The 19,555-nt window shown below is 42.4% G+C and overlaps 1 protein-coding gene across 1 annotated transcript in view; it reads left to right on the top strand.

Annotated features, from left to right (window-relative positions):
* Positions 1 to 19,555, top strand: part of ADAMTS6 (ADAM metallopeptidase with thrombospondin type 1 motif 6) — a 648,820-nt gene that overhangs the window by 484,114 nt on the left and 145,151 nt on the right. The window contains exon 15 of the mRNA XM_030193183.1: positions 6,811 to 6,913. Coding sequence (XP_030049043.1) covers positions 6,811 to 6,913 — 103 coding nt within the window. The remainder of the gene's footprint in view (positions 1 to 6,810; positions 6,914 to 19,555) is intronic.

Genomic DNA, 19,555 nt, shown 5'->3' with positions numbered 1-19,555 from the left:
AAAATAAATAGTGTAATTGTTTATTAAAATCTGTAAGTGGTTCAAAGTTTTTTTTTTTCTGAGCATGTACACTGAGAGGAGGGCATGACTGCAATGATGTGTGCATAATTATCAGGTAACTACAGCTAAAAGCCATTTCATTGGCTGATGGTTCAAACAGTAGGTTCAAAGAGGAAGTTTAGCTGTGTTTAAGAGCTGGTAAGTGAAAATCTGATTGCTTTTTTGTGTGTAATTACTAAATGTTTATTTCTCATATATCTCCACCATTCATGATGTATTGTAAGCTACATTGAGCCTGCAAAGAGGTGGGAAAATGTGGGATACAAATGCAATAAATAAATAAATAAATATAAAACATTCTGCTTGGATAGGAAGAGTTTGTGCTATGTGAAAATACATTTTGCTTTAATGAAATTGCTAAACTTTAGAGTCAGAGACTTATCAATGAGGGATACATACAGTGCTTTTTTTGTGCCGGTACGCGCCGGTACAGCGTACCGGCACCTTTTTCCTGAGGTCCAACTCACTTGCCCGCTCCCTTCTGTTCCTGCTCTCGCGCTCCAAAATCTTTTACCTGAAGTCGCGATTCTCCTCTCTCCCCTGCCCTCCCCTCCATGTCCAGCAATTCTCTCTCCCCTCCCTGCCCTCCCCTCCATGTCCAGCATGTTGCCTCCCTCCCCTGCCCTCCCCTCTCCTCTCCATGCTGGACATAGATGAGAGGGGAGGGCAGGGGGCAGAGGAGACATACTGGACATGAAGGGGAGGGGAGGTCAGCGAAGAGAGATTCGCTGGACATGAAGGGCAGGGGAGAGAGGAGAATCGTTGGATGGGAGGTGAGGGCAGGGGAGAGAGGAGAATTGCTGGTCATGGATGAGAGGAGAGGGCAGGGGAGAGAGGAGAATCACTGGACATGGATGAGAGGGGAGGGCAGGGAAGAGAGATTCTCTGGATATGGATGGATGGAGGAGTTGGCGGGGAGACAGGAGAAATGCTGGTCTTGGATGGAGGAGAGGGGAGAGAATTATTGCTTTATATGGATACAGGGGAGGGACGAGAGAGGAGAAATGCTGAACATGGATGGAGGGGATGAGAGAGGAGAAGTGCTGGACATGGATGGAGGTGAGGAAAGAAAAAAGAAGAAGATGCACATGGATGGAGAAGAGGGAAAGGGAAGAGAGGAGAAAAACTGCACATGGATGGAGATGAGGGAAAGGGAAGAGAGGAGAAAAACTGCACATGGATGGAGAAAGCAGGCAAAAGCTGGATCCACGTTATACCTCCTCCAGTCAATTCCACAGAGGAGGACACAGCTTTTACTTATGGATATAGGACAAGAAATGAAGAGGAAAGGAGGAAAGTAAAGAAATAAATGGAAAGGAAGCCCTGGAAACAGAGTTAAGAGAACAGGTAGAGAGCAGCAGAATCAGAGACTGGGTCCAATATGGATAGAAAAACAAAGTCACCAGACAACAAAAGTAGAAAAAATAATTTTATTTTCATTTTAGTGTTTGGAATATGTCCACTTTGAGAATTTACATCTGCTGTCTTATTTTGCAATATATAGCAATTTGTTTTCTAAGAATATTGCTGACAATTCCTGTCAGTGTGGCAAGTGGTGAGCGATCATTTTCACGGTTAAAAATCATAAAAAATTATTTGCGATCAAGTATTTCGCAAGAAAGGCTTGTAAGCCTTGCCATCTTGTGCCACACCGGGGGGGGGGGGGGGGCGCCAACTGATAGTCTGCAGGGGGCATCAAAGACCCTAGGCACAGCCCTGCTCGGCGAGCACCTCCTACTTCCGGAGCGCACCCCCCCCCCCCAGAGCGCATTCATACTTGCATAGGGAAGCGATGAGGGGCGATCCGCCCCGAGTGCACGTCGCTGGGAGCTGCGTCGGCTCCGCTGGTTCCCTGCTCTCTCTGCCCCGGAACAGGAAGTAACCTGTTCCGGGGCAGAGGGAGCAGGGAACCAGCGAAGCCGACACCCCCCCAGCGGCGTGCACCTGGGGCGGACCGCCCCACCGCCCCCCCTTCCTATGCCACTGATCATGTGTACAGCTATAGGCTTCCTGGTGTTGCTATGCTTCTTGACCAGCCTTTCATTCAGGAAGTAGCCTGTCTTGCCTGCTTCAGGTACATCAAACATGAAGATGGGATAATTTCTCCTCTTTGCCAAATCTCGGATAGTTTTCACGAAGATTGTAAAGGGAGGAAACATCTCTTGGTTGTCCTCTTTATACTTTGTGCCTAATGATGACCATTTCTTTCTTATGTCATATGGCAGCTTTGTTATAATCTCATTTATGCCCCAAGCAGTCTTCAAGTAGCACAGGCCTGGAAGGTTCGGATCAGCTTTGATGGCTTCCAGTTCCTGAAGGAGATATCCTAATTCTTGTAACTAGTCATTATCTCTATTTTTAACCTTTGACAAAACTCCTTATTTTCTTCATCAGTGCCTTTTGGATAGCTTCTGGGCTGCCATATTGCTAGTTAAGTGTTTTCCACAAATTTTTTCAAACCTGTGGAGGAATCATGCAAATATGCATCCTTTATTCTCTGCTGACTCAGTTCCCAGCCATGTTATTATCGGGTTTATTTCTTGCTTTGAGGTAGACTTCATAATTGCTATGGGATCCTTAAAGTCAGATTTCTATTCACTATACTTTTCGGGGCACTCATTGAACTGGTTAAGCCCCATGTTCACCATATTTTTGCGAACAATACATGTTGCTAGATCTTCTGTCTTTGAAGTTTAACGTGATGGCAGTAGGTATCTGTGACTGACTGCTGCAATTTGTCTGGAGTCAGGCATGTAGTGTGACTCAGGTCCATCTTGCTTAATCACAGGACATTTAGCTGATGCCCTCCCTTGGCACAGCTGCTGAACTTTATTTGAGCCCAGTTCCTGTGTGGCACCAGAGTCTGTGGTTAAAATGAAGCGTTTTCTTCATGGAGCTTTCCTGGAGCAAGAGCCAGTGGTAGTGCATCTGTATGTATATGAGCGTGTGGTTCACTGTGATGGCTGTTCGCCTCCATGGTGAGCTTTGCCTTAGGCTTGTTTCTTTCAGGTAATCATAAGAATATAAGAACATAAGAATAGCCATACTGGGTCAGACCAATGGTTCATCTAGCCCAGTATCCTGTTTACAACAGTGGCCAATCCAGGTCACAAGGACCTGGCAGAAACTCAAATAGTAGCAACATTCCATGCTACCAGTCCCAGGGCAAGCAGTGGCTTCCTCATGTCTGTCTCAACTGTACACCGCCTTGAGTGAATTCCTTCAAAAAGGCGGTAAATAAATCCTGATAAATAAATAGCAGACATGAAGAAGCCAGGAACTTTTCCAAACATTTTTAAAACCCAGATACACTAACCTCTGTTACTACATCCTTCAGCAGCGAGTTCCAGAGCTTAACTATTTGTTGAGTGAAAAAATATTTCCTCTTACAGTATGTAACTTCATTGAGTGCACCCTAGTCTTTGCACTTTTTGAAAGAGTAAAAAATTGATTCACTTCTACTTGTTCTACAGCACTCAAGATTTTGTAGACCTAAGTTGTATCTCCCCTCAGCTATCTCTTTTCCAAACTGAAGAGCCCAAACTTCTTTAGCCTTTCCTCATATGGGAAGAGTTCCATCCCTTTTTATCATTTTGGCCACTCTTCTTTGAACCTTTTCTAATTCTGCTATATCTTTTTTGAGATACGGCGACCAAAACTGAACACTATACTGAAGGTGAGGTTGCACCATCGAGCAAATAACTATGATTTAGATTATTCTTCCCAATGTGCATCACTTTGCATTTGTCCACATTAAATTTCTTCTGCCATTTGGATGTCTTGTCTTCCAATTTCCCAAGGAATTCCTGCAATTTTTCACAGTCCACATGTGTTTTAACAATCTTGAATAGTTTTATGTAATCTGAAAATTTATCACTTCTCTTGTCATTCCGATTTCCAGATCATTTATAAATATGTTAAATAGCACCAGTCCCAGTATAGATCCCTGTGGCACTCCACCTTCCTCCATTGAGAGAAATGATCATTTAACCCTTCCCTCTGCTTTTTGTCCAGTAACCAATTCCATAGCAGAACATTGCGCCAAAATCCAAGTGTATCCAAACTGCCCAAAATACAGCAGCCAGGCTGATATTTGGTAAAACACAATTCGAAAGTGCCAAACCCCTCCGAGAAAAACTGCATTGGCTCCCAATCAAAGAACACATGAACCTTATTCGACCACAACATCACGTATTTGTTTCTCTACCGGACATGGCGAATGCCTTTACGGTACTATGTAAGCCACATAGAGCCTGCAAATAGGTGGGAAAATGTGGAATACAAATGTAACAAATAAATAAATAAATAAAATTCCCATGCCTCTTTAATTTTATCAACAGTTTCTCATGAGCTTTCTGAAAATCTAGATACATTACATTAACTGGCTCACCTTTATCCAGACTCTGCTGTGGAGGGACATACTTTCTCTAAATCTAATTTTTCTAAGCCCCCCCAAAACCCACTACCCACACCTGTACACCACTACATAGCCCTTAGGGGTGAAAGGGGCACCTATATATGGGTACAGTGGGTTTGTGGTGGGTTTTGGAGAGCTCGCTGTTCCCTCCACAAATGTAACAGGTAGTGGGGGTATGGGCCTCGGTCCACCTGTCTGAAGTGTACTGCAGTACCCACTAAAACTGCTCCAGGGACCTGCATGCACTGTCATGGACCTGAGTATGACATCTGGCACAACATATTTTTAAAGATTTTTTTGAGGGTGGGAGGGGGTTATGTCCAAGTGTTCGTCAGGGATGTCCTTGTTTTTTTCAATTATGGGTCAACGACGTCCAAGTCCCGCCTTCGCTACGCCTCCAACATGCCCCATTGAAATTTAGCTGTCATTGCGAGTGAGTGCAGTTGGAGACGTCCTAAATCGGGTTTCGATTATACCGATTTGGATGTCCCTGGGAGAAGGACATCCATCTTCCGATTTATGTTGAAAGATGGACGTCCTCTTTCAAAAATGAGCCCCATGGTCATCTTTTTTTTTTTTTCGGAATATATTTTGCAGGCAGAGAGTGTGCCTTGGGTTTGTGCTCAAATTACTTTGTAGCTAGACCAAAAAGATAGGGATATGAAGTATCTCTTTCCTCTGCTGGTACATATCACCTATTTAGCTAATTATGTATGCATCTTGAGCTAAGCAAGAGCTGAACTTTTCATCCTAGTATATCCAGATACAGCTCTGGAGATTTCCTATCTTGTAGGAGCTAGGGACAACCCTATACAATGTTTGCTATTGCGGGTATCTGATTTTACACAGTTCAGTTTCCAAACTATTCCTTGTAGTTCAATATGATTTCTTCCACAACTGAGAGTTTCCTGAGGCAATATAAATGCTTTTATTTTGCATGAAGGCTTGCTTGCACTTAAACTGATGATAGCATTCCTCTGTCACCACACATTGGATGGTTTGATTAAATTCACTGAGACTTTATTAAACTGAAGCCCACTGAAGAATCCCAAGTTTTCCACTGTTTCCTCCAAGATTTCACTTAGACCCTCAAGATTTCACTGCAGCTCACAAGAGTTTACTGTTTTGTCCTCTCACTGGGTGATTGACATACAGTTTTAACCAGAGTATAGGACATCACTATGAGAAGACATAGAACTCTTGAACCCAAATCTTCTTTAATGCAGTAATCAAACAAGGAAAAATAACTTACAGTTCAGATGTGCTGGACAAGAGTTTTTGCCTTGCAAACTGGGAGTCTGTTCACCAGCGCTGTTTCCATGCAAGAGGGAAGCTGGGAGGAATTCAACAACACTGAGAGTAATGCTATTTATATTTTTACACTGATACAATCTTGATAGCATCACAGTAGCTTGAATGGGGGCTATACAGCAACATATAACATAGGCAGTTTTAGTTCACAGAGGAGATATGCTGCAGAGTAACTCTTACAGACCCGATGGGGAGAGAAAGGGGGTGGAGCAACTAGCCCAGCATGCACAAAGAACAAGACAAGCCAATAGAAAAAGTCCCATAAGAAAAAGGGAGCTGGACATGTGCTCTGAAAGAACCTATTACAAAGAACTACAAGATTACAGGGATTTGTTGTTCAAGGACTTGACCCAATTCCCTGCCTCCATGTAAATGGGGGCAGAACAGCATGTTCAGGCCATTTTTTATTGCAACTTAGCAAAAGGACCCTCCTAGTGAATCTCTCTGTAGTATTATGTAGATTTGAAGCCTAATGTGTTACTCACCCATATCCCTGGACTTCAAATATGGGCCTTGCCAGTAGTAGACAGCAAACAGTTCTAGTGAGTGGTAAGTTTCCAAACCACAATTAAGAGTGTGGAATGTAATGTTACAGATCTGCCTTTTGATATCTTAAATGTGCAGCTCAAGACAGCTGTAGCAACTGAGTCTGGATCCATGTTTCCAATGAAGATATTGTGTTTTAGTTTCCTCATCTGGTTTTTAATGTCTGTTTATAGGGATATACCTGATGGATTGATTGCAAAGCGAGCTGTGACATGTTTCTGAGTGTAATGTTATATGGAAACCGCTGTAACACTTAACACTGTTTACATTACTTGGGTAACTTCATGCCTGTCTAAGATTACAAAACAGACACTTCAGTCTGAATGCCAGTTGTACAGCCATAAAACAATTTTCAGAATTGGGAAATGGAATTTGTGCTATTTAATTTTTACTTTTTTTTTTTTTACAACTTGCATGAATACTGTGTGTCCATATTCATTATAAATCAATGTATGGTGTCTTTTTCTGTTCTCTAGCAATGTCCTCCAGGATCCCGCGATTTCAGGGAAAAACAGTGTGCAGACTTTGACAGCATGCCTTTCCGGGGAAAATATTATAACTGGAAGCCCTATACTGGAGGTACTTTATGCACTAATACAGAACACTAGCGCCTTGCTGGAAAATTAATAAGAGTTCTATTTTGGAAAGAATTTTTCCCAGTCTTTTTCTGTAATTTAGGAAAATACCATGAAAGAATATTGAGTTGTTATATTGTCTCTTCAGGTTAGAAATGATTCACTTAATTTACACTGAAGGAAGCTGGTGGACAAGGAGACACTGCATCAAAAAATAAGCACTTAGCCAAAACCACATACATCTTTTAGCACTGTGCAAAAATAAATTCTCTTTCTAGAGGAAACTTGCAGAAACGGAATCCAACATATATGTTAAAAGACTTTCACTCCTTTATTCCTGCAGAATAATACTGTGTGCAAATGCTACAGTCATTTATAAGAGGAGGCTGTGATATTAGGGACAAATTGTTGTTTTTTTTCTTTTTCTTACAACTCAATTTTTTTCCATGTTTAGAATTGTTCTTAACTAGTGACACTTTCCCTATATATCACTACATTGTTGCAATGACATCACAAATCATGTTGCACTCATTTTATCTGCATGTAATGCATGAATACAGGGCCAGCTTAACCATTAGGCAAACTAGGCAGTTGTCTAGGGCAGCAGCTTCTGGGGGGGGGGGGCAGCAAAGAGCAGCTGTAGTCTTTGTCTGGGGGAAGATTTTCTTTTGTTGGGATTACCGGATGTTTCCAGCCCATTGAAGTTCCAAGTGCCTGGTGCAGAAGAGATTTTGGAAGCCATCAAGAAATCTACTTCGAAGACAAAACAGCTTGGGGTTACTAAACTGTGATTACTTTTGAACTCCATTTGGACCATGCTCAAGGCTATGCAAGGTATTATAATTAAATATTTGATGAGCTAACAATGACTACTGAAGAATTTCAGAAGTGTGAGGAGTATGGCAACAGTTTTCTAGATCATGCTTTGAAAATTCAATCTTTTGATAAACAAATAGAGGTCCTAACTCAGTTGTCTCAAAGTTTGATTAAGGATAATACTAAACTTTTGGTTAAACTTGAGAATGTGGAGAATTATCAGAGATGGTTTAACTTAAGGATTTGAATTTTCCATGGAATCCTGTTATATTGACTGAGGAGGTTTAAAATCTCTCCTTTAGAGAGGATTTGCTATGTTCCTATTAACAAGATTTATTCTAATGATGGTTGTCTTCAGCAATCCACAACATTGTCTGATGGCTTAGATGTTTCATAAATTTTGCAGTTTCTCTGAATTCTGATGTCTCATCAGCTATACTGGTTGCAGTCTTTGCTCTTGCATTGGACTGTGATCATGTGTTAAAAACGTATTTTTGTAAGCACCAGGGGCGTAGCTACGGGTGGGCCTGGGTGGGCCCAGGCCCACCCAATTTCAGCCCAGGCCCGCCCACCCAAGCGCACACACATTGCAGCAGCAGCACGGCACAGCAGGGATGGCACCTGCACCGCTCAGTCAGCTGATCAGGCTCCCACAGACTCTCCACTCCAGCCCGAATTCGTCTCACTCAGGCCCACCCACCCACCACCCAAGCACACACCACGCACACACACTGTGACTGCAGCAGCGGCAGCCTAGCGTACCACGTCGCGTGCAGCTGGGCACCCGCTCAGTCAGCTGATCAGGCTCCCACAGACTCTCCACTCCAGCCCGAATTCGTCTCACTCAGGCCCACCCACCCACCACCCAAGCACACACCACGCACACACACTGTGACTGCAGCAGCGGCAGCCTAGCGTACCACGTCGCGTGCAGCTGGGCACCCGCTCAGGCTCAGCTGATCGGCTCAGACATTAGCCTGCCTAGGCGCCTACCTTCGGGCATACACTTGCAGGGCCGCGCAGTGCGCCGCGTCGTAGTAGTTTTTTTCCCATGATTCCTTCCATCTCATCCATCCTACGCGGGTAGCGGTAGCAGGAGCACTAATGACTGGACGTGGCTGTGCACGGCGGCATGCTCAGCCTCGCTCTCGCTCCGTCCACTCGCTCGTGGCATTTGAGAGCAGGGGCAGGCTAAAAAAATAGCTGCAGCACATGCACGCAGGTGCGAGGCGAGCCTCAGCCTGGCCCTGTCTGGAGGGGACGACGACGTATTGGCAAGTTGGGAAAAGTTCTTCTAATCGATTCATTGAAATTGTTGGAGAGATCATTCGAATCGAGTTCCAGTGTCCCTGTATTAACTTTATTGCCAAGGTAAGCAGCAGCTGCCAGCCCAGCAGCAGGTAATAAAATTGTAAATGCTTTTTTTTTCATCATAATCATCTCTCTCTCTATATATAGATCTATCTCTATATATCTATATCTATATAGATATATATATAGTGCCCACCCATATTAGCTCTGGGCCCACCCAAAATCTCAGGTCTGGCTACGCCACTGGTAAGCACTATGTAACTATTTTGGGATTAAAACCCTCTATCTTCCTAGATGTTTCTAAGAATACACTGGTCAGATGGCAGGAATTTTTAGCCTTGAAGCCTTTTCCCCTTCAGATTGGAGCTCATTTTTTTCTTCGTTTCCTCTGCAAATGTCTTCTGAAATTGCAGGGAAGCAGATATATTTTTTGGTCACTAGAACGTTTGAAGACCTTTTTATCGAGGTCGATGAGGAAGTCTGACAACATTCTTCCAGCTTGACTAATACGAGGAAGTGTCTATAGTGGTATTATTTTATCCTGTGGGTTTTTTTTTTTGGCTTACTAATTGAACCTTGATTTTTATTCTTCTACAATTTATTTGTTTCTTGCTTTCTCCTTTTATTGTGTTCTAATATGGCTTCCCATTAAATGCAATTTCTACAAAGTCTTTTTGCATTCATGATAGAGTTGTTCTCAAACAATTTCTGAATCTCCACTCTCCTAAATCTCCATTCAGTCTCCCCATCCCAACCCCTTAATCCCTAGCTCTCTTCCCTTTCTCCTTGAGCCCCGACCTTGCATCACCCACTCTGTCATTCATCCTATCCAATTCTAGAGTTTTCACTATCCTTCCCTCCCTTATCCAATCGCTGAGTCCCCACAATCCCAATTGAGTACCTGAGTGCTTATGCTCTCTCCCTGACCCAGTCCCAGAGTCCTTCATTACTCCCCAATCTACCAATTCCTACTGTTCTCTAAATCCATGTCCGGAGTTCCCACTGTCTCTTCCCCCACTTAAACCTACTACAGAATCTCAGTATTCCTCCTGGTTCTTTTTCTGCATTCTGTTACCTTCTGCCATTTCTTGACTTCTTTAAAAGGCTTATCCTTCACACCACATTTGCTTCATGCAAAGCATGTGGCATCTCCTCCAGCATGGCCACTCGATGTTTCTCCATTCACTATAAATGTCAATCCAAATGAAAACAACCAGCTGTTTCTTATATTATCTTTTTTCAGTCTGGTTGTGACATCTTTAAAGTCTCTTCTCCTCTGCAGTTGTTATGGGAGACAGATCTGTGAACCAGGCAGGTTGGTTGCTTTCTCAATCAAAGAGCTTGCATTTGAGTCAAAGTCAACCTTTAACAGTGTGATCATGCACACATATTAGAATATCTCTGGGTACACTTATTTGAGATATCCTCAGAGCTCTGTGTGCCCACTTTGACTTCAGTATCTATGACCAAGTTCTTCCTTGAGGCTAATACAGCTTAATATATCTTTTTGAAAGTGCAGTCTCCTCGGTATCTATGATCAAGTTCTTCCCTGAGGCTAATATAGATTAATATATCTTTTTGAAGGTGCAGTCTCCAGAATTTGGAGTACTGTATCCAGTTCTGGTAACCGCACCTTCAAAAAATATAAACAGAATGGAATCAGTCCAGAATTCAGTTACTAAAATGGTCAGTGGTCTCTGTCGTAAAGCATAGGGGGGGACAGACTTATAGGCCTCAATATGTGTATTCTAGAAGAAAGGTGGGAAAGAGGAGATATGGTAGAGTCATTTAAATATCTTTGTGGCATAAATACAAAGGAGGCAAGTCTTTCAATTGAAAAAAACTCTGGAGCAAGAGGGTCAAAGATGAAGTTAAAAGGGTATGAACTCAAGAGTAATCTAAGGAAATACTTTTTTATAGAAAGGGTAATGGATGGGCAGACTGGATAGACCATATGGCCTTTATCTGCCATCGTGTTCTATGTTTCTAATAAATTTTGGCCGCAACTTACAGTCTGAATATTCCAGTGGTTCTGGTATGCTTCTTACTCATATATTGTTGTGCCTCAGTCTGTTTTCGATATTTTCAAGTTTTTCTGAAAGCCGACTCAGCCTCCTCTAGATTAGTTAAGTGCTACAATTAGTGTTTGAAGTCTATGCTGACTGCTGTGTTTAACTGTTGGGAGATTTGTTCTTCTACAGATTGTTCCTTTGTATGGTTGCTTTTAGAGATTATGGTGTCTTTCATGTTGGCAAAATGGTTTCTTTTAATTTTGCATTAAGAAAAAAAATTGAATTTTAGAATATCATCACAAATAAGCAATATGCATTTTTGAAGACAATCCAGCTTATAATCGAAAGAGAAAAACTCCTATATTTCGACCCAAATCGGGAGATGGGCGTTTTTCTCGCAAAGGCGCCCAAATCGGTATAATCGAAAGCCGATTTAGGGCGTTTCCAACTGCACTCCGTCACGGAAACGAATAAAGTTGACGGGGGCGTGTCGGAAGCGTGGTGGAGGTGGGACTGGGACGTGGTTATCAGCCAAGGAGAGATGGGCATCTTTAGCTGATAATTGAAAAAAAAAAAAGGTGTTTTTACCGCGATTTTGGGTCACTTTTTTTGGACCCTTTTTTTTCACGAACAAGTCCCAAAAAATTGCCCCAACTGCCCAGATGACCACTGGAGGGAATCGAGGATGACCTCCCCGGACCCCCCCAGTGGTCACTAACCCCCTCCCACCAAAAAAAACCCACTTTACAAACTTTTTTTCCAGCCTGTATGCCACCCTCAAATGCCGTACCCACCTCCATGACAGCAGAATATGTTCAATCCTCTCACAGCCTTTCCCTGGGTCAGATGTGGCTCTCGGGTGCACTACAGGGTCACATCAGCATTGCATTGTGGTGGGTGTAGGGTATTGGGCTCGGTGATTTCATTAGCTTGTGTTACAGTCTCACGATGTTGGTAGTTGGTAGGCTCTTCTCCCATGGTGCTTTTCCCCCTGCCTACTGGGTCAAAGTGTGCCCTGTTGTGTTTCCAGTAGTCCATGAGGTAGTGGCCATTTTTGTTAGCCAGTTTTAGATCCCTTCCATGTGTTAGCCACGTTACACAACTTAGTTCTTACCTTGAATGTGGCTGAAAGAGGGCATTGTACAGCATTCTGCCAGCTCTGACCTAATCTCAGTACCAGGGAGACTCGTTGCCAGTGGTGGGGCACAACCTCTGATCTGCAGTTAACTGTGAGTAAGCATGCTTATTCCAATAAAGGACGCTTTCGGAGAGATTAGTCTTCAGGTGTAAACTGGTGTGCCAATGTTATACAGCAGTAACAAGTCCTAGAGGCCTGCGTGTATGCAGGTCCTTGGAGCACTTTTAGTGGGTACCGCAGTGCACTTCAGCCAGGTGGACCCAGGCCCATCCCCCCCACCTGTAACACTTGTGCTGGTAAATGTGAGGCCTCCAAAACCCACTGTACCCACATGTAGGTGCCCCCTTCACCCCTAAGAGCTATGGTACATTTGTGGGTAGTGGGTTTTGGGGGAGGGGGGTTGGGAGCTCAGCACCCGTGGTAAGGGAGCTATGCATGTGGGAGCTTTTTCTGAAGTCCACCGCACTGACCTAGTGTGCCCATTTGGTGTCCTGGCATATCAGGGGGGCGAGTGTACTACGAATCGTGGCCCCTCCCACGACCAAATGGCTCGGATTAGGACGTTTTTGAGCTGGGCGTTTTTAGTTTCCATTATCGCTAAAAAAAACAAACGCCCAGCTCAAAAACATCCATTTTTTCGTAAATACGGTTCGGCCCGCCCCTTCACGGACCCGTTCTCGGAGATAAACGCCCATGGAGATAGGCGTTTCCGTTCGATTATGCCCCTCCACGACTAGTACTCAGCTTTAATTATTTTGTTTTGGTGCAGGAGATCCAGGGGTTCAGGTTCCTAACTTGTTGGGGCTGGTTGGGCATGGACATGCCATGGAGGTGCTGTGCTTAGATCAGGGGAAAGAAATGGCAGCCAATTCTTTGGTATCCTGTTACAGCCAATAGGTAGGACTGGAAGCAAGTCCTAATGGAGGCACCCCTCTGACCCTTAGACTGGCTAGGGTTCCTTGAGCCATACAGGTGTACCATCTGGGAAAAGGAAAAAAGAGTAGTGGCAGAGATAATAGAATTAGAAAAGGTGGAACGATCAAACACCTGATGTTTTTAGAGAACAACAATATTTATTTTTTAAGGGAGAATTAGCATAGCTTTTGTTTTGAATAACTTTTTTTTTCTTTCCCTGCAAAGAGGGATGTGAAACCATGGATCCAATATTCAATATGATTTAATTGGGCAGGAGAGGATGCTGCTCGGTTAAATTGTGTTGGCCAGCCCAATTGCTAATATTCAGTGACATATAACTGGTTTGTGCTGCTGAATATTAGCACTGACTGCTGTGGCACTATCTGGTTAGTGCCGGGGTGGTTTGGGAGAGTTGTCCAGGTAGACCCAGAAGTTATCTGGGCACCGCAGATATTCATTCCTGGTGCCCAGATAGCTGCATGAGTATGTTGGACCGCAGGCAATGCAGTCCTAACTATGCCTGGTCAACTCTCTGGGTATGGCTCTGAATTATGGATGGGCAGCCAGAAAATTTTCTTTTTTGCTTTGTGTCCCATGTCGTTTCCAGGAATGTTCAGTTTATTCATTTTCATTTGACCAATTTTTCTCATGGATGCAAAGTCGTTGAGTGCTCTCTCTTTGCAAATAGTGTGCATTCTCTCTAAAGAATGCATGCTGTTATTGGCGAACGATAAAATGTGAATTTTCATAATTTTTTCTGTGTGTTTTCATTTGGTAATGACAATGGCATATGTCATTAACATTTCCCATATTTTTGCAAATGAACGCCCATCCTTACTCTGAGTATCGGTTGTAGGTCAATAACTTCCTGAATTATATCTTAACCCCCATTACTACTACTTATCATTTCTATAGCACTACTAGATGTATGCAGCACTGTACACTTGAACATGAAGAGACAGTCCCTACTCGACAGAGCTTACAGTCTAATCAAGACAGACAAACAGGACAAATAAGGAATACTTAAGGTGGGAATGATAAAACAGACATGGGTATTGAACAAGTGAGTAGGGTTAAGAGTTAAAAGCAGCCTCAAAAAGGTGGGTTTTTTAGCCTAGATTTGAAAACAGCCAGAGATGGAGCTTGACGTACTGGCTCAGGAAGTCTATTCCAGGAGTATAGTGCAGCAAGAAAAAAAGGAACAGAGTCTGAAGTTGGCAGTGGAAGACAAGAGTACAGATAAGATAGATTTACCCAATGAATTGAGTTCTCGGGGAGGAGTGTAGGGAGAGATAAGAGTGGAGAGGTACTGAGGAGCTGCAGAGTGAATTCACTTGTAAGTCAATAAGAGGAGTTTGAACTGTATGCGAAAACAGATAGGGAGCCATTGAAGTGACAAGGAGAGGGCTGATATGAGCATAATGACACTGGCAGAATATGGCATGCAGCAGAATTTTGAACAGATTGAAGGGGAGAGAGATGGCTTAGGGGGAGACCTGTGAGAGAAGCAAGATGCAATAGTCTAAGCGAGAGGTGATAAGAGCCTGGATAAGGGTTTTGGTAGTGTGCTCACAAAAACCTACTTCCTCAACCTACCCCTCTACTCTCCAAAAGTCAGTTTGCAAATTAAGGAGCAAGTCCCAGTGCAAATCTCTTTGCCTTGCAGACTTCAACTGGGCATAGCAAACACTCAGATATTCAGCACCAATATCTGGATAACTGTTGGCACTGAATATCCAAGCCTAATTCTGCTTGCAGCGATCAGCGGTGTCAAAAACTATCCCACTTTGAGGAATATTTGTTGTAAATCAATGTTGGCATTCTTTTTCTTTTCAAGGTTCTAAAATTTGAAATAGTATTCCTATTCAAATTAGACAAATTCAATCATATTTAAGCTTTTGACAGGCATTAAAATCTACTTTTTTCTGATTGGATTAATAATTGATTGTAATTAGTATCCTGTTGGCTGTTGTTACATCTCTTCAGTATATAAAAGCTTTCTTAATCTGTACACCGCCTTGAATCTTTTCATGGAATTAGACGGATTATAATTTGTTGAATAGGATAGAATAGAATATCAGCCGGCAAATATTTATCTTGGAAATAGTAGTGCAAGTACACACTTCAAACTTTGGTCCCAGTTACTGGGAAATTTCATGCATATTAGCTTGTTTTTCTTAAGGTTATACAGAAAAACTAAATTGGTCATCATGAATCTCTTCCTTGGGTGTTAGCTCTAGTTTGTGCCTGCTTTCAAAAGTATGAAAGGCAATTCTAGAAATGGTGCTCAGCAGTTACTTTACTTTAGGTTTTCATAACCAGCTTTTTCCCCTCAAAGGGTTTAGAGAGGGATGACACTTCAAGAAACTGATTCCATATTCAATCAGGATAGTACAATAAAACAAACTAAAAACAAGAATACATCAATTTGATAAATTATTATCATACAATAAGAATTGTGTAAATCAATATGATTTTAACAACGCTTGGGAGCACCTATTTGGGCCCTTATGTGCTATTCTGTAAGGTAGCATGTAAGTGCTTTAGCATGCACCTGCACAGGGGGCATTCATGTGGGCGGGGCATGGGTGAGTCATTGGCGTGTCCACCCTCAATGCATACATTTTATACAATACTAGGCACTCACACCTACCTTGACTTGGTGTCAATGGGTGCACCGATGAGGGTTTGTGCTAGTATTCTATAATGGAATCGGGGCACCCTGATTCCATTATAAAACTGGCGCTCCCCTTGCTGCTTCAGAGTGTCCAAAAGGAGGTGCCATGTTATAAAATGTCCCCCTAAGATTTCATAACTCCACAAAATATAATCAGGAACCCGTTTTTTTCCCCCAGAGAAAAGTATGTAACCTACTTATGGATTAAAGTATTGCAGAAAAAATTCTTAAGTTCATAGAAATCACAGAATCAATTGTGGGTCTTTTTACAGAAGTGCAGATATTAACTTGCTTATGTCTTAAATATCTTGGATTTGGTTTGACTTTATTGTTCAGCAGGAAAGTAGACATTGCTAGAATTCCTCATGGTAAATTGCTGTTCTTAAATATTCACACAAGATGAGCTATTTCATGTGATAAAAGTTGTAGCCCCTCTGAAACAGCAAAAGAAGGTATGTCAGAGTGCAAAGAGGGCATAGTATGTAAGCTATTTGCAGGTTACTTGGCCTTCCATAACTTAGCGTATGAGTTCTAAACTGCAATTAACCTTAGGGATCACCTGTCATTAGAAGCTAAGGTAAGATATATACAGATAAATGTATTGTATAGCATAGCATTCATGAAAGAGGGATAGGGCAGCTCCTGGAGCCATGACTCAGACATGTCTTGGAATCCAGAGTTTAGGTGCCATCATTCTACTAGACACAGTGATTGATGGCACCGGTCAGATCAAACATTGTGGTTTGTAGATAACATGATGTGTGTTATGTCTTTGCTGGCATGTGTTTTGTATAGAAGGTATCTCTTAAAAAAATATACAAGGAGTATGCAGAACTGGTAAAGGGATTTGAAAACAGTTAAGTTGCAGGTGAAACCACTTGTTCATTGAGATCGGAAAATGATGGTACTGTAGTGGTTGCAAATGATAGTAGTCACTATTAGATATTTTAAAAAATATTGTAACCATTGGATGTGCTAACATCCTACAGTATGTCTGGCTTTGTTATATGTATCTCTTAGGATGAAAAACCAGGAATATAACCTCTGCAGAATCAATAGGTGAACTAAGGGCAGCAAAGGGTGGTTCAAGGAAGGAGGAGCAATCAGTAATATGCAAAACAATATTTTATTGATGAAGGATCTGACTTGGCCAAGTTTCAGCAACTGCCTGCATCAGAGGTCATCAAATGCTTCAATAAATAGTAAAAATAATCAAAAGATTAGGAAAATCTTCTGCCAATGAAGTGACGCTCATGCCCATAGCTGAAACTTGGCCAAGTCAGGTCCTTCTTCAAGGACACTAGCACTGAATTCAGTTTTCAGTGTACTTGTTGAGTTTGCAAATCAATCATAGTACTGTTGAAGAACTGTTTTTATCTAAGGATGTGCCAAGAGAAAAATTCATGATACATTTTTCATATTTTCACACATTCTGCTTAATCAAAATTTTTTAATGCACGTTAATTGACTTATAGTGTATGTTAATTTCTAGATTACTGCACATTAAACCTCTTATTTTAGAAGCTCTGTTAGAAATCCTCATGTGCAAATACCAGCATTTACTCGGGAAGATTGCATACAGGTGTAAAACCCAATTTAAGAGAGCCAATGTTTACACATTGTGCAAATCCACTGTACATAGAGATGTCAAGGGGGGTGTGTGTGCTGTGGGCAGAATGTGGGCGTGGCTAGGGCAGGGCTAAAATCTACATGTATGTTCCGTATTTCACAAAAGAAAACTAGGTGTATGTGGGAAAATTTGCAGGTTGGGATTTCCACCTTCTGAAATGCATGTGTAGGTTTTTAAAAGGTGCTTGTTTTGGCCAGCCCTTTATAGGAAGGAATAGGAGAGTTAGTAACCTCCTTAATTCCCTTACTGTTTATGTGCCCCACCATATAGAAGGTTTAAAAAGACTATAGATTCCATAGTGATTTATCAGCAGTCATATTTGTCAGTTTGCAGTATTTCAACTTATTTCTCTGTTTAATATTTCAACCTGTATCTTTGTAAAATGAATACTCCTACTGCATGTAGTAGCAAATACCTGTGTACTCCTCCTCTTTGTCAGCAATTCCTTTTCTAATATACTTTTGAGCTACATTATAAAGAACAAATATAAAAATGCACACTCTGCTGTGGCAAAACATACCCACTGGGCAGATAATTTGCAGCTGCCACCCTCATTCTGCCCCTTCACTCTATAGCTAGTGTTAGACAATTAGACACATGTTCAACCTGTACTATCTGTATACTGGATGCAAATAAGATGGACAGAGGAGTTATACATTCACTGGTCACTGGTAAATGTATAAACGTCTTTTGAAAACTTGACACCACTATAAACAGAAACTGTTCACTATAACCAGGAGAACTAAGAGCCATCTCTGCAGGTAAAGCATGTTCTGCTGACAGAAATAGCCTTTTATAAAATTGCTGGCCTTAAATGTTGGTTGCATAAGTTTAGTAAAAAGCTGAAGATAAAACAGTTCTTATCCTTATAAATAGGATATTACAATCTATTGGGCTTATTTTTGAACTAGGACATCCATCTTTCGACATAAAACGGAAGATGGACGTCCTTCTCCCAGGGAAGTCCAAATCGGTATAATCGAAACCCGATTTTGGACATCTCCAACTGCAGTCCATCACAAGGACATCCAAAGTTCAAGGGGGCATGTCGGAGGTGTGGCAAAGGCGGGACTTGTGCGTGTCAAACACGTGGACTTCTTTGACCTATAATCGAAAAAAACAAGGACGTCCCTGACGAACACTTGGACTTTTCACCCGGACCTGTTTTTTTTAATGAATAAGGCACAAAAAGGTTTCCAAAATGACCAGCTGACCACCAGAGGGAATCGATGATGACCTCCTGTTACTCCCCCAGTGGTCACTAACCCCCTCCCACCCTCAAAAAAATCTTTAAAAATATGTCGTGCCAGCCTCTATGCCAGCCTCAGATGTCATACTCAGGTCCATGACAGCGCATGAAGGTCCCAGAAGCAGTTTTAATGGGTACTGCAGTGCACTTCAGACAGGCGGACCCAGGCCCATACCCCCCCTACCTGTTACATTTGTGGAGGAAACAGTGAGCTCTCCAAAACCTACCACAAACCCACTGTACCCACATCTAGGTGCCCCCACTTCACCCGTAAGGGCTATGATAGTGGTGTACAGTTGTAGGTAGTGGGTTTTGGGGGGGGATTGGGGGGCTCCGCACACAAGGTAAGGGAGCTGTGTTCCTGGGAGCATCCACTGCAGGGCCCCCAAGGGTGCCTGGTTGGTGTCCTCGCATGTCAGGGGGACCAGTGCATTACAAATGCTAGCTCCTTCCACAACCAAATGGCTTGCATTAGGACCTTTTTGACATGGACGTCTTTGGTTTTGAAAATCGCTGAAAGTCAGAAACGTCCATGTCTAGGGACGTCCAAATCTAGTGACTTCCAAATTTAAGGATTTGGACGTCTTTGACGGTATTTTCAAAATGAAAGATGGACGTCCAATTAGATTGTAAGCTCTGTTGAGCAGGGACTGTCTCTTCATGTTCAAGTGTACAGCGCTGCGTACGTCTAGTAGCACTTTAGAAATGATAAGTAGTAGTAGTAGAAGTAGTTTTGAAAATACGGGTTTCCCCGCCCCTGGATTTCGCTGTTTTGCAAGGACGTCCAAATCACAACTTGGATATTTCTTTCGAAAATGCCCCTCCACATCACCTTCAAATTATTTATAAAAAGGAGGAAACAGATCTCAAATGTCCTGACCATGGTAGCAAGTTAATA

This window comes from Microcaecilia unicolor, chromosome 2, assembly GCF_901765095.1.
Source record: "Microcaecilia unicolor chromosome 2, aMicUni1.1, whole genome shotgun sequence".
Taxonomy (NCBI): Eukaryota; Metazoa; Chordata; class Amphibia; order Gymnophiona; family Siphonopidae; genus Microcaecilia; species Microcaecilia unicolor.
This window is presented reverse-complemented; position numbering and strand designations above follow the sequence as displayed.